Source organism: Temnothorax longispinosus, chromosome 5 (genome assembly GCF_030848805.1).
Source record: "Temnothorax longispinosus isolate EJ_2023e chromosome 5, Tlon_JGU_v1, whole genome shotgun sequence".
Classification (NCBI taxonomy): Eukaryota; Metazoa; Arthropoda; class Insecta; order Hymenoptera; family Formicidae; genus Temnothorax; species Temnothorax longispinosus.
The window spans coordinates 232,357-246,564 of NC_092362.1; the positions used below are offsets into that span (position 1 = coordinate 232,357).

Below are 14,208 nucleotides of genomic sequence, written 5' to 3' on the forward strand. Positions count from 1 at the left end.
TGACGTTACTCCTCTACGCGTATTCGCTTTAATTTTTGCATGTGAGAGTAAAGAAAAACAGGAAAGAGCACGTGGTGTTAGAGCGAAGCGGACGGAAGCGACTATAAACCCTAAAGCAGCATCCCCATGGAGAGAGAAATAGCGGAACGGAACTAAAACGGAATCGCTCTGATTGGCTAATCTTCAAGTGGGGGCTTTCAAAGATATGGGATATTAGCCAATCAAAGGACGTCCGTTTTACGTCCGTTCCGCTATTTCTTTCTCCATGGGAATGCACCCTAAACGTTCTGGTGACCGTAGCGTCCGTAGCCATTGTTGACATGCTATGAACTACGTGTAAGCATTTGTTTTTTAATATAAAAAATGAGGTTTAGTTTTCAACAAAATTTCAAACAATTGTGTAGGTCATGGCATTTTTGGCTACACACGTTGGTATGTAATATTGTATCATTTGTAATTTTTTCATATATTATGTATACTTCAATAACAATATTTAAAGTAATTTTGTGTAATAATAATAATAATAATAATAATGATTATGCTTTTAACAGCCTGCAGAAGCGTTAGAAAAAAATGTGCGTGGTGCAAAACACGTTTTGCCAGAACCGGAATATAATACAGACTTTTTATGCAATCCTGCAAACCGTGACGTTATTTTCAACAATATCAAAAGAAGAAAAGGTATTGGAGATATCGATAAAGTTCTCGAATATTCCGGCAATCCCGAGAAGAGAGAGTTGCTCCTACAGGAATTAAGCAAGATACCAAACTGTACGCATCCCACAGTATGTGAGTATGGTGATAAACCGAGATTGTTGAAGGAGTGTGGCAGGAAGCCAGAATTTGACTTTGAGCCACAGGAGTTTGTCGAACTCGCCACTAATTTGAAGGCGATAAGAACGCATACGTTGGGTCCTGTTACTGGACAAAGAAGCTATATGCTTTTAGGAGATCTGGCAGAATTAGAAGAAGCATTGATTCAGTATGCACTTAGAAGGTTGTTGAAGCATGGATTTAAGTTATTGTCGGTGCCTGATATTATCCCTACTAAAATTATCGAGAGATGTGGTTTAATAGTAGACGATGGTCGTACCTTGGTATATAACTTGGATTCTCATTACGGTGACAAATATAGCTTGTCTGGAACTGCGGAAATGTCATTAGCCGGCAACGTGATGAATAGTACATTTTCCTATGACGTGCTACCAATAAAATTGGCCGCTGTCAGTCGATGCTACCGTGCGGAGGGATCGGGCGCTCTGGATGAAAGAGGAATCTATAGGTAAAAGATTACACATTGTTATTAACATCACATATAGGGGGTAAACTTAAAATTTTTCAAACCACGTTTATCTCTGAACTTATTATGTTTGGACAGAGTTCATCAGTTCACCAAAGTGGAAATGTTTGTTTGTTCCGAGCCAAATCAATCCGAAGAGATGTTTCAAGATCTTCAAAACATACAGGAAGAATTGTTTTCCTCATTAGGATTGCACTTTCAAATAATGGATATGCCATCTCTTGATTTAGGTTCACCAGCTTATAGGTAGTGCATTCAAATACGTGTACTTATATTACATATATATTCTGTTTACATTTTCTGATACAAATGCACGCCTCCTTGTTTTAGGAAATGTGACATGGAAGGCTGGATGCCTGGAAGAAAGTTGTATGGTGAATTATCCAGTTGTAGTACGTGCACGGATTATCAGTCAAGACGTCTTAATATTAGATATAGGACAAAAGATGGGAATATGAAACACGTGCACACGCTGAATGGAACCGCGTGCGCGATACCTCGCATGTTGATCGCATTGTGCGAAACGTATCAGACGAGTCACCACCGTATTACGGTACCGAACGAGTTAGTGCCTCTGATGAGGGGAAAAACGCTCATTAAGAAGCAACCGATCGCAGATATGAGACCTTACAAGTATAAACAAAAATTAAATATAAAACAGAAAGCTGAATAAAGTGTAAATACAAGAGAGAAGCTGTTGCGCATGAATGAGTACTGTAAGTGTAGATTGAACAAATTTCCCTTTTAGATCAAGTTCCTAAAAAAAAAAAAGAAAAAACGGCAGATTTGTTTTCCAATAGTCGTATTAGGATGCAAAAGTTTCCTGAGATTTGTTCATTCTGTTACAAGGAAGTTAGAGGAGTCCAAAACTTCAAAATATTAAACACCACCTGTCAGTATATTTTCTATAAACTAGTACAATATTATACAAAGAAAGACAGGGATCCGAAACGTGTACGTACACAGGGATAAAGATTTTTTTTTCTTATACGTTCTTTGTTATTCTGTATATATTTTGTAGCGGAGTTATAAAAATGTAACACAAAATATTTTTTCTTAAAGTAATACAATTCAAAGATGTTGCAAATTTACAGTTCCTCCACACCGATTGGATGTTAGTGTTTAGTTCTTATTGACAATTTAAAAATTTTCTATTCTTTTGAATACTTGATTCATCATGGAGTACCTAACATTGACTTAAGTTTTATTTATAATTGTATATTTCCAAGAGTCCGTGGCGTCTCTTCTGACTGATATTGACGTGTCCTTGATCTGTCTCGAAATTTTGGGTCTATGTCGTTTCTTGTCACTGGCAATGATGCGTTCTCCTGTAAAGAGAAAGATGCCTTGAAATAATGGAATGTAACCGTTTCTCATGGATTTCAAATAAAACTTTGTAAAAAGAAATTACTTGAATATTTCTAATCCTCTTCTTCTCCTGATTCGGATTCTTCTTCAGCATTCTGTAGCCATTCTATGAATTTTTTCATTTGGTCTAAAAAGAGCATTTTCCCCTTCACTGAATGACCCTCTTTGTACCACTTCAATATTACATCTTCTGATACAACTTCCGCTAAAAATCAACGTGAACATTTTATTCTCTTTATAACAATAATTTACAACAATATTTAATTAAATTACGTATACGAGAATCTGTAATATATGTATATTGTATAAAATGCTTAGATTTCGTAAATGTATAATATGTATTCTGTAGTATGCATGTTGTATACTTACTTTTATAAAAGAGTAAAACAATCTTCTGGAAGACTTTCATAAAATTCATGTTCTCATAACAGAACTCCTGGACCTTGAGGATGAGTGCGAGTTCAGATCTGGCAGTGGTTGTAAAAGCACCGAACAGTGAAGTATAAACTTTTAGATGTTTCAGTGCTTGTTCAGCGACCAACTCTTCTTTCTTGTTCCATTCAGCTTGGCCCATTACAACAACCCAAATCTGTAAATGGTGGCGAATAGTATTTCTAAAGATATTTTTGTGCGTCTTAATCAAATATATATAAGAGAATGAAAGACCATTACCAATCCAATCACTTCGTGTTCGGGAATACAGCTCCTTTGTGCCATTTCCTTGAGATCTAATGTAATGTCTTTCATTGGTCTATTTTCTGCTAAGTCATCCAAGAGAAGTTGTTGCAGATCCCGTTTGGCTTCCTGACTGGCCTGAGCCTTGTGCAATTTCACGATATCCGCCAGGCCTACTGCTTCGAATACAGACCGGAAATGCTCCTCAGTTCGTTTATTTGGTGGTACAAACTCCATCAACCTACAAAAGGAGTTGCATAAACAAGAAAGAATAAATCAATCGATGGAAATATTAAAAAAAAAAAAAAAAAAATTGACTTCTCTAAATTATACAATAAATAATTAATATTAAGCATTAATTTTACGTACCTTCCCTCAATACCTCCTTTCTTCAGAGCCGTCATTAAACTAGATAAGCCTTTTTCCTGTTTCCAAGTAACAAAGACCTCCAGTAGAAAGTCCAATGCCAAGTTGTCCTTGACAAGATGCTCATTGATCAAGACCGAAAGGACCGTAGGTGGTACAGAACCGTTTGAGATCCACAGCGCTGTCATCCTAGCTAGCTTGATTCTTTCCTTAGGTGAAAATCCTTTCATGAAAACCAATACTTTCTTCATCTCTTCCTCAAACATCTTCTCCAGATATTTGTAACGCCGCATAAGCTTGATAAAGACCTGTTTATTCAAACAAGAGATTTTATTTTAAGATTTTAAATTCCAACTCGCTATCCTAAAGTGGTGATAAAAAAAAACTACCACAAGACTCCATCTTGTCCACTTTTTACCTGCTCGAAATTCCGCATAGACTCCATATCCTCTGGCTGCTCAAAAACACATGCACTGGTTTTTACCGGTTTGTCACCATCCTGAGCAATGGAACCACCAGGAACTAAAAGGCCTCCAGCTATCATGATGTCAAATAATGCCTCCCCATATCGACGATAATCTAACTTAGAACCAGCCGCGTCCAAAAATTTAGAAATTGCTTCTAAGTCGTTACCAGCTTTTTCCAAACCAAGCAAAACCGCATCTCGAAATCCGGTTGGGTCATATTTCTCTCTTTCATCTGCAAACACCAGCTTTCGTCAATACAATACCCTAAAGATTTGCTCTTATACGTTTACATAAGAAGTAACGTCTGTCTTTTACCTCTTTTTCTGGTCTTTATGCGTTGACCTGATAGTATCGGTTTTTCAATTTTTTGACTCATACAATACTCTTCTGAAAAAGAAAGAAAAATGCAGCTTAACAAAACTATTGTCTTTACGTTGAATTTGTTTTTAAAGATATTAAATTATGAATGGTTGCGCTCAAAAATTCGTGAGAAGCGTGCACGCACTCGAAATCCCTATCTTCGCGATTCAATGATGAATCTATTAATGTAAATTAGTAAGACGTCAGGGAAGCGTGTGCATGCTGCAACGCTCAATCTCGGAGTCACTAAGCATAATCCTTGAAAAATAGCGGCAGCGGGGTTCGTCCGCTGTTCGTCTACGCGTTATTATCGGGCGTCTGTGACGTGCAAGGCCAGCGGCGTACGTACGTGACGACAGAAAGAAGGACTCCATTCGGAGGTTAAGATCGCGCGCGATGCGTGACCACGATGATGGCCGAGGCCATTAAATATAACTCGAGGAAATCCGGCGGAGCGCGCGCGAAAAAATCTGCCGACTCGCGGCTGGTGATATCCTCTGCTCATCGCGTTACTTACTTCGAAGCACGTAGAAATTGTAGACCAACCTCGCCTGCCCGGGCGTATGTGACCGACGTGGGATGTTTTAACGGGGACTCTGGGACTCGAGGTCACAGCGAAACCAAAGAGACTCGGACAGAGGAGAGAGGAGAAGCAGTGGTGAGCTGGGTGAGCATGAGCAGTGGTTGGCGGAACGTAGACGAGAAACCGCATGGCCGCATGGTCAATTTTCCTACCCGGCGCGGCGCGTTACGGAAGAGAAAAGAAGCTTCGCTCGCGTAGGATAGACTGCGTTTTGCCCAACTTTTGCTTAGCTATAAGCGCAAAGTAGCAATTAAGTGTACGTAGATCCAAAGGTAAGAACCAATCACATTCAATTATGCTACTTTGCGCTTAGCTACACAGTGCACACACATTTTTCGTAGAACGTAACAGTAAGGTTTCGACCACGCGCGTTGCTCGATTCAGCCGTCTATAACCGTAGAAGTACGAAACGTGAGCAACACGCGTGGTTAAAACCTTACTGTTACGTTCTACGAAAGGTGTGTGTGCCCTGCTTTAAGGCCCGTGCACGTAACAAAGTTTTAGTCATAATCGTAAGGCCGTAAAAAAATAGACCAATCACACTCGATTATTCTTCGAGCTCGAGAAGAATAATCGACTGTGATTGGTCTATTTTCTTACGGCCTTACGATCATGACTTAAAACTTTGTTACGTGCAATGGCCTTTACTACGTTTACGCGAGCGTTACTTCTGTAGTAACTTACGATACGTTACTCCGCGTAAACGAGTGAGTTATCGTAAGTTACTGTTTCCCTGAATTGATGTATATATGTACTGCACGTATGGAGAAGCATTTTTAATTTTTAATTTAAATAAAACAGACGACTCTCCAGCATATCCCTTTAAATATAAAATTTTTATTCTTACGTATCTTATTGTAACATCAACCATTTAAATTACATTAGACGTTGCTTAGATTATAGGACTGTGAGATATATAAGTTTTTCTACGCATTTCTCTTTATCTTAAATTAAAGCAAAAGACAAGAAATACAATATTTTTATTCCGCACAGGTGCTGTTAGAAGAGCGAGAACTGAAAGAAAATTTTGAAATATTTGAAATAGAAAATTTAAATATGAAGAAACTGTCGCACTGCATTCACGAAAGATTGCTCTAACAGTGTTAATAAATTTAAAAAATTCGTAAAGATGGTACGATCACGCATATATACTTTTGACATAGATATATAGATAGACCTACGCGGAACAAGAAAATGGTAGATATTATGAAACGTCGTAGATTTGTTATTTTACTCGGAATCCGAACCGGAACTGGCATCCGTTTCGTACTCTCCGACGTTGATAGTAAATTTGTATTCTTGATCGCAACCGAGATAAGCGTCGCTCATGAAGTACAGGGTGTAGGAGTGCTGGCCGGGTGCCGGAGCAACGAAATCCAGTTTGATCTTTGCCTTCTGTTGTAACGTCAGGCGCTTGATAGAGAGCAAGGAGTTGCTCTTTGGGTCGCCGATCACCACCCACCAGCCTTCCTCACGTTTTTGCGGGAAGAATGGCGCGACTACCGGTCCAATTACCTCGTCCTCCCGTTCCAATTGTACAATCACGTTTACCGTGCCGCCGCTGTGCAATTTGTCTTTATCTTGTACCTCATACGACATCTCAATGTTAGGATACCGGTTACAGAATTTAGCCACGTCCGCCATCTGCGCATCCGTTAACTGCAACAGCCGATTTCGATCGTCATCCTCGAGCTCCATCACGTCGAACACGGTCTCCACGCCTTTGTCGGTGCAGCGTTTGATGGTCTCCGCTGTGAAGTGCGGCAGTTGCTTTAAATAGGAATCCTTGGACCACATCGCCTGCGTCACCATCTGCGCAAGTTCCATAGCGGCGACGGCGGGTGCCAACCATCCAGAAGAGCTCAGCACGTCGACGCAAGCTTGTATCAGCCTCACGGCCTTGCCCAGCACCAGTTCGGTGTCCTTCTGCAATTCTGGACCTAGCTGTATCCTCGACAAGTGAGCTTGCAGCAGAAGCTGCGCTTTCACGTGAGGATCAGCCATTCTAGCGGCTTGTGGCGCATGAGGTAGACGCGCAGCCAAACTTCTCAGTAAATTCTCTTCTCTTTGTCGCACTGGAACGCTCTCGTACTCAGCAGCTGCTGAAATAATCTCCAACAAACCCCTGATCTTCGTCTTATTGTTGAGAGACAGACTGAACAATTCGATGGTGGCGTAATTGATGTAATAGTAGGCGGCGATCATTCCCAGATTGAGCGGCAAAGTATCCATCTCGTCTTCTACGGCGACACACTTGGCTTGTTCTAGGTCGGTCAATGTACTCTCGACCAACTCGGACAGATGATCCGATAGGTGCCGATGCGTGACGCCTTGCAGACCGTAGTAATTAGGGTTCTGAGTGAGTCGTCGGTACAGGAAAGTCCACGTGAGGTAGTCAACCGCGTCTTGTTTGTTTTCGATCGTCTTCGTCACAATCTCCGCATTGAAGTGATCATGCAGCCGGCGATCCAAGTGGCTTTCCACTGGTAGTGGCTCATTCAGGAACTTCTTGAAGAAATCTTTTTTCGAGCTTTGACACAGTAGCACGCACTTGGCGTCCTCGTCTTCTAGTGGGCGATTAGCTCGCGCCACCATTTGCAGCACGTCCGTGATTGGATAATCTTCATAAGCATGTGTCTTGCCGTTGTAACACTGCGTGTCCATGACTACAACAAGGTGGGAGCTGATAGATAAACCCCAACAGAGATCCCTCGTCGCGACCGCCACTTGGATAGCTCCGCTGTCGAACAGTTGCTCGACTAAACGACGATCGTCGGCCGATAGACCCTCGTGAAGGTAAGCCACACCTTGCGACAGAGTTTCCTTTAGCGTTTTGTCGGTCATGCGATCGAGGAACGGCTTAATGTCAGCCTCTTCTGCATGGAAGAATTTCGAGGGTTGACCCTCGGCCGCCGTGAATGTTAGCAAGTCGATGGCCGTTAATCTCGCCTGCCGACGAGTGGGTACAAATACGATCACCGGTTTGTGCGCGGCATGCCGGAGAATCGCGTTATACACCGGTTTTGCCATGGCGGCTAATCTCGACGCGTTGTGGGTGACGTTTATACCTTGCACGTGCAGCTCTAAAGGTACCGGTCGCACAGAAGGATGAAAATTGAAGGTTGCTGCTGCCGGTGCTCCCAACCACTGTGCTGCGTCTTTGGCGTCGGCTAACGAGGCCGATAACGCTATTATCCTGGTGGGTTTGTCGAGCTGCGAAGAGATATAACGGGCTCGCGAACACGCAACTTCTAGCACCGGGCCCTCCTCACCGCCGATCAGCTGCAGCTCATCCACGATAAACAGCTGGATGTTCTGCACGTTCTTCCGCTGCTTCCACCTGCGTGATAACACGTCCCATTTGTCCGCCGTGGTGATAATGATCTGGCCTTTGGCCAGGAGCTTCAAATCCGTTCCCGTTTCACCGCTCAGCAGGACAACTTTTCTTCCCAGCTGTTGGCCGAATTTTGCCGCCCACGCGGCGTAGACCAATTCGGCTAAAGCTTCCTTGCTCACCATATATACGCATCGTCCTTCCGGATTCTGCGTTAGTAATCTTAGTACCGCAAATTCCGCGATGGTCGTCTTTCCTGAACCTGTGGGCGCTCCAACGAACACGTTATCGTCGGAATTGTAGATCGCATTGAACACCTGTGTCTGGATCGGGTTAAACTGCGGAAAATCAGAATAGATGTTCTCGAATTTGGCATTTCGTAACGCCGTTATCGGCAGCGCCTGCAGATCCAGCAATTCCGTAGGCGGTAGATTCTTCTCGGGCAATATCAGATGTCGGAAGCTTACGGGCAATTGCGTCTCCGCGCCGATCCACCGATCAGACACCACGCGCAAAAAGTACTGTGGTGGCAGAGGCTCGAAGACTGGCACGAAGAATTTTATCACATGTTCGTCAGCCGCATATTTGGCCTTGAGCAAAAAGTACTCGTGATGCAATATTACCTCCGAATCTACGTCCTCGACTAAAATCCAAAATGCTTCGGACATACCGTGAACCTTCTCGTCCCACTGGAAGTCCGGGGTGATAGTCAGCACGACTCTTAAAGTGGAACGCGTGATCGGTTGGATATGCGTGGAAAGGCCCAGTTTCGGAAACTGGTGGACGTATTTGTGAATGGTCTTGCCCAGCTTCGGCACGCGAATCAATTCGCCGATCTCGTTGGGCCCCAAATCATACAACCTCTCCCATGGGAAGTTTTTCTTCTCGATCTTCTTCACAATTTCCTCCGGCATCTTGCGGAATTGTCTGAGAGGCGACATCGACTGCCACATCCTGCGATCGATCATCTTGCAGATGGACAGGCACTTGTCCGCCAATTGTGCCCAACCGCGGAACAGAACAATCTCGAAGATAGCTCTCATGAGACGCGAGGCTGATTGCGTGACGAATACCATATCGGACATGAGAGCGAATCCCTCGAGTTTCAGTTGTGAAATATACGCTTGCAATAGCACATTCACCTTCGCGCTCGGTTCCTCGATGCTTTCCTTCACCGGTATCGGCACCCTTTCCATCAGTTTCTGCAGCTCCAACTTCTCTTCCTCCCTGACATTTATATTTTTGAACTCGCCCGACAGTGAGAACACCCGGAACAATTCTATCTCGCTCAACGTGCGCTTCAACAACTGATTGTACGTAGACATTGTTTCGTGAGTGCAATAATAATGAGACGCTATTCTGCCCAACTCGGTCGCCTGAAAATTGCCGGACTTGCGATCGTACTTGATCAAGCCGCTGCGATCCAATCCGAGTGCCGCCGAGTGGATTAGATCAGCTCTATGCAGCTCCAATAAAGGATCTTGCTTCAACTTGTCGTGACTTATCCCGTATAGATTCGGGCAGCGAAGCATTCTAATGTAAAGATAAGTGTAACCAAGCCAGGTAACCGCATCTCTGATATTTTGAATCGTACCTAACACCACCTCCGCGTTCAACATGTCGGACATCTTGCTGATTAACTGGGATTCAATGGGTAGTTGCTGATTTAAGAGCGACAGATAATATTGTAGCTCGCTATGATTCGTGATGAGGATGCCCTCGCCTTTGGTGTCGTACTGCGGTCGACCGGCTCGTCCTAACATTTGCAGTACGTCTAAAGCGCCCAGCTCGACCCATCTACCCTTTTCCGGATTGTATACCTGGGTACCCTTGATAATAACCGTGTGAGCCGGTAAATTGACGCCCCAGGCTAAAGTTGCTGTAGACACGAGAACTTGTATGTGTCTATCGGCGAAGAGATCCTCTACCAGGGTACGATCCACCCGAGTCATCCCAGCGTGATGAATCGCAAAACCGTATGGCAGCAGATCCTTAAGCTCCTGATTTTTCACTTGCTCCGCCTCTGTTCTTAGAACCTCCATCGACGCGGAACCTTCTCTGAGAAATTGACCCAAAGTATCCTTCTCCAGACACATGTCTCGAATAGCGCGTGCCGTTTTTCCGGTTTCTTTACGCGAGTGCACGAATATCAGTACCTGATTCCTGCCGGCGTGTTCCATGGTCTTTTCGTAGACAATCTCATTCATCACCTGGAAACGTTTCAATGCTTTCTTTTCGGTGACGCCGATATATTGCTGTTCCAAAGCTACAGGACGAAAACTGTTGTCGAAATAAAACAGTCCCGTTTCCGGTTTAATGCGTAAAAACGCTGCAACATCTTGATAATTGGGTAATGTGGCCGACAAGCCGACTAGACGCACATCTTCCTGAGTAGTTTCGATGTTTCGTATCGTTCTTGCCACCAGCGCCTCTAGGACAGGACCTCTCTCGTCGTGCAATAAGTGAATCTCATCAATAATAATCACGCGTACTAATGACGTGAAAGTTTTCTCGCCACCCTTTCTCGTTATGATATCCCATTTTTCCGGCGTGCACACTATCACCTGAGTAGCGGCAATTTGCTCTCGCGTTAACTGATGATCACCCGTCAATTCGGAGACAGTCAGATTGTATGTTGACAATCGCTTGCGAAAATTTCCGACCATTTCTTGCACCAGAGAACGCATCGGAGCGACATAAATGATTTTGAACTCATCTGCATTGATTGTACCATCAGCGTTTATATGCTTTCCAATTTCTCGCATCATGCACAGCAGTGCCACATTGGTTTTACCAGCTCCTGTTGGAGCACACAGCAGCAGATTTTCGTCACTCTCCAACGCCGTCTGATATAAGCGACTTTGTATGCGATTCAATGTCTTGAAGCCTTCAAAAGCAGGTTGCACATACTTGGGCAATTGTTCAATTGGATGTAGTTTCTCATTTTCTGCAAACGGCTTCGGTTTTAAAGCAGGAACATGAACTTCTTCGTATCTGTAGTAAATATTATCAAATGATCAAGCATTACGAAGGTGAGCGACCAAAATAGCAAAGATTTCAAGGGGGACAAAAAAAACTAATATACTCACCCTTTTCGCTGTTTTCGAAAACTGCCGTCTGGTAGTTGGCAACGTTTGTTGGCCATAAAGTGACTTCCCTGAGCGAATATCAGATCCTCCAGATCTATCAAGTTTCTTGTACCTTGTACTTGTCCCCCTGGCCCTCCTGTATCTTCATTCTCTTCCCGCCTCTTGCGCTGCGATCTTGCTTCCATTGTCTCGTCAGCGTCGTCTTCGCCTTTACCCGTATCTAATTGCCGTAAGATTTTGGCAAGAACCGGATCATCGTTCATCTTGTTACGGATCTTTTGTCTTTCTGATTCAGACTGCGATGAGGCCAACATTGTACAGTACGCAACTGTAAATTTTACGAATAGTTAATTTCTTTTGAAATAATACATAAATTAAAAAAACCTGCAAAGGTATAAATATTACCTGTATGTCTGTATTTTTTAAGTTGTTTAATAAAGTCAAAGCAGTCATAGCCCAATAGAAGTACAAGCTGATTCTCGCATTCACGATCGTCCGCGGCGTCTTTCAAGACAGCTAGTACCTCAGCAGCTCTCGCTTGTGACATCATAGCATCGTCATATATCCTACTTAATCTTCTTTGCAACCAATACGCATCTATATCTAATGGATGTAACGGTTTTTCTTTCTTCATTTCTTCTGTTCCACCCAACTGAAAAAACATATGTAACAGTTAATATTTAAAATTACGTACAGCTACGGATACGTGAGCACAGATGAAAGACACGTGACTCCATTTGAGATCGGTGGATTTGCAGTGAGTCACGTCGCCGTGATCTGACTCTGACATGAGGATCAACGCAGTCCGTAACAGTAGAGCACATATGGTTGTGAATACTTATAGCGCATCGCTTATTCTCCTCGGCATATTTACTTTTTTTCACGCTATATCGGTATCCCCAAAATGTACGTTGTCACCGGTATGGCATAAAAAAAGTAAATATGCCGAGGAGGCTAAGCGATATGCATCTCGTGCATATCTCGATTTTATAAGAGATTTATTGGAGAACTGAGAAGGAGTATGATGTGTGGTAACCCATTTTGACACGCCATATTTTAATAGGATTAATCAAAGAAAAACTCACATTTTCTGCATGAATAGCTCTATCGTCATTGGCTTCTTCACCCTCATCTCCTTCGTCATCATTTTCTCGAACTTCTCCATACACATCTTCATCGTCCTCTTCGCTACTCTCCTCAAACTGTACATTGATTCCATATGTTTCATCAATATTCTCATCGTTGGTCGTACTTTTTTCGTCACTGCCAAAATCCGTAATCTTCTTACCAAGGTTTACAAGCAGCGCGAATCTTTCTTCCGCTAATAAACCAAGTAAAAGCTCTGTTTCTTTTTTCTTCTCTTTCTCTTTAAGCCGATCATTTTTCAACACAGCTAGTACTTCGTCAGCCGCACCACAAAGAATATCGCGTGGCTGATCGCTCAAAGCTTCTTGTATGAAATGGAGCAATACCTCGTAAGTCTGACGCGTCTCTTGTGTTTTCGGACGATATACAATACCAACCATTTCATCCACACCTTCGGATAATAATGTTGCTCCTTTCATACGTGTGAAGTCATATTGCGCCTCATCGCGCTTTTGACGTCTATAAAATACCAAATATATCAACTTTGTATACGTCTAATGTGATTTCTTATAGCATTCGTACATTGTAATAAAAAAAACTTGTTGTAAAACTACAAAATAGAAAACTATTCTAAAACTATTCCTATTCACTGACACGTTACACCAGGGGCTTGCGTGCGTATCTTAAAACGAGGTGAAACGTGTGAGGAACGTTGTACGTTTCACCTCGTTTCTCAACACACACACGCGACCCCCACAGTACGTGATTTGAGACGCAACTTAAGGCCCAACTTTTTGTTTCAACCTCCACTATATAAATAGTTGACTTGACATTGAAGATTCAAGGAAATAATTTTAATGGCGATTTAGCAGAAAATAACATTCCATCGTATGAATGGACGTGCACTTGAGACAGAACATTGCATGCCTCACGTATGTATATCTAACGATGCTGTGTCAAAGACATGAGCAACGCGAAAGAGGTAGTAGAAATTAAATCGAGTCGAGCCAATGATCTACAATAAACTCACTTGACTTTTCTCTCTTCCGCCTTCCCAGGTTTGGTACGCTGGGCCCTATCACCCATACGTGTACCATCCAATTTTCCCACGAGGGACATAACCTCGCCGGTAGCCTCATCTCGGCTACGTCTTTCTATTAACCGGACGTCAGCTTGTAAAACGAGATTGGAATTCTGCAAATGTTAGCGCAACATAATGCAACATAATCACACACACACACCGTAACCGTAACGTTATAAACATCATGTTCATGTTCATGTGAGATTAAAAAATAAACGTTATAAATTTATAAATAAAATTAGCATAAAGATAATTCAAAGCAACTATTACGTCATTATTAAAGAGCTAACAATAAGAAATAAGAAATACAAACCGCTTTATATTCGTACTGCAATTGACGCGCAGCAGCATCCGCCATGATTGCATTACATCGTTTTCAACCATAGACATAATAGTATATCCATGGTGTAAAAAACAAGGTGAAGCATTGCGCATAATGGCGGCAGCTTTGGCGGTTGAACCAATCAGGAGGCGACCCATTTTGTTGCGCTCACTAAGG

General features: G+C 42.8%; 3 protein-coding genes across 3 annotated transcripts; 1 reads left to right on the top strand and 2 right to left on the bottom strand.

Annotated features, from left to right (window-relative positions):
- Positions 1-270: 270 nt before the first annotated feature.
- Serrs-m (Seryl-tRNA synthetase, mitochondrial) lies at positions 271-2,707 on the top strand. The gene is made up of 4 exons (XM_071779215.1): positions 271-432; positions 552-1,282; positions 1,379-1,546; positions 1,631-2,707. Exons 1-4 carry the CDS (start codon positions 364-366, stop codon positions 1,971-1,973), a joined length of 1,311 nt encoding a protein of 436 aa, XP_071635316.1. The 5' UTR covers positions 271-363; the 3' UTR covers positions 1,974-2,707.
- Kra (basic leucine zipper and W2 domain-containing protein kra) lies at positions 2,171-5,211 on the bottom strand. The gene is made up of 8 exons (XM_071779216.1): positions 5,054-5,211; positions 4,492-4,563; positions 4,128-4,408; positions 3,713-4,017; positions 3,341-3,584; positions 3,038-3,257; positions 2,712-2,873; positions 2,171-2,628 (listed from the first exon to the last, which is right to left on the bottom strand). The coding sequence occupies exons 2-7, from the start codon at positions 4,550-4,552 to the stop codon at positions 2,722-2,724; spliced, it is 1,263 nt and encodes a 420-aa protein (XP_071635317.1). The 5' UTR covers positions 4,553-4,563; positions 5,054-5,211; the 3' UTR covers positions 2,171-2,628; positions 2,712-2,721.
- A 725-nt stretch (positions 5,212-5,936) lies between these two features.
- On the bottom strand, positions 5,937-14,124 carry L(3)72ab (U5 small nuclear ribonucleoprotein l(3)72Ab). Its single transcript, XM_071777659.1, has 6 exons — positions 14,023-14,124; positions 13,659-13,822; positions 12,628-13,147; positions 11,948-12,194; positions 11,543-11,870; positions 5,937-11,447 (listed from the first exon to the last, which is right to left on the bottom strand). Exons 1-6 carry the CDS (start codon positions 14,065-14,067, stop codon positions 6,350-6,352), a joined length of 6,402 nt encoding a protein of 2,133 aa, XP_071633760.1. The 5' UTR covers positions 14,068-14,124; the 3' UTR covers positions 5,937-6,349.
- Between the last annotated feature and the right edge of the window lie 84 nt (positions 14,125-14,208).

What these genes read in the sequence shown, in the direction of transcription:
- Serrs-m (XM_071779215.1), top strand. Translation starts at nt 364, where the DNA reads ATGAGGTTTAGTTTTCAACAAAATTTCAAACAATTGTGTAGGTCATGG. An exon ending in GATGAAAGAGGAATCTATAG is followed by an intron (nt 1,283 to 1,378) that starts GTAAAAGATTAC and finishes ATGTTTGGACAG; the next exon opens with AGTTCATCAGTTCACCAAAG. An exon ending in TTAGGTTCACCAGCTTATAG is followed by an intron (nt 1,547 to 1,630) that starts GTAGTGCATTCA and finishes TCCTTGTTTTAG; the next exon opens with GAAATGTGACATGGAAGGCT.
- Kra (XM_071779216.1), bottom strand. Translation starts at nt 4,552, where the DNA reads ATGAGTCAAAAAATTGAAAAACCGATACTATCAGGTCAACGCATAAAG. An exon ending in AAAGGAGGTATTGAGGGAAG is followed by an intron (nt 3,585 to 3,712) that starts GTACGTAAAATT and finishes CTCCTTTTGTAG; the next exon opens with GTTGATGGAGTTTGTACCAC. An exon ending in AACACGAAGTGATTGGATTG is followed by an intron (nt 3,258 to 3,340) that starts GTAATGGTCTTT and finishes CACCATTTACAG; the next exon opens with ATTTGGGTTGTTGTAATGGG.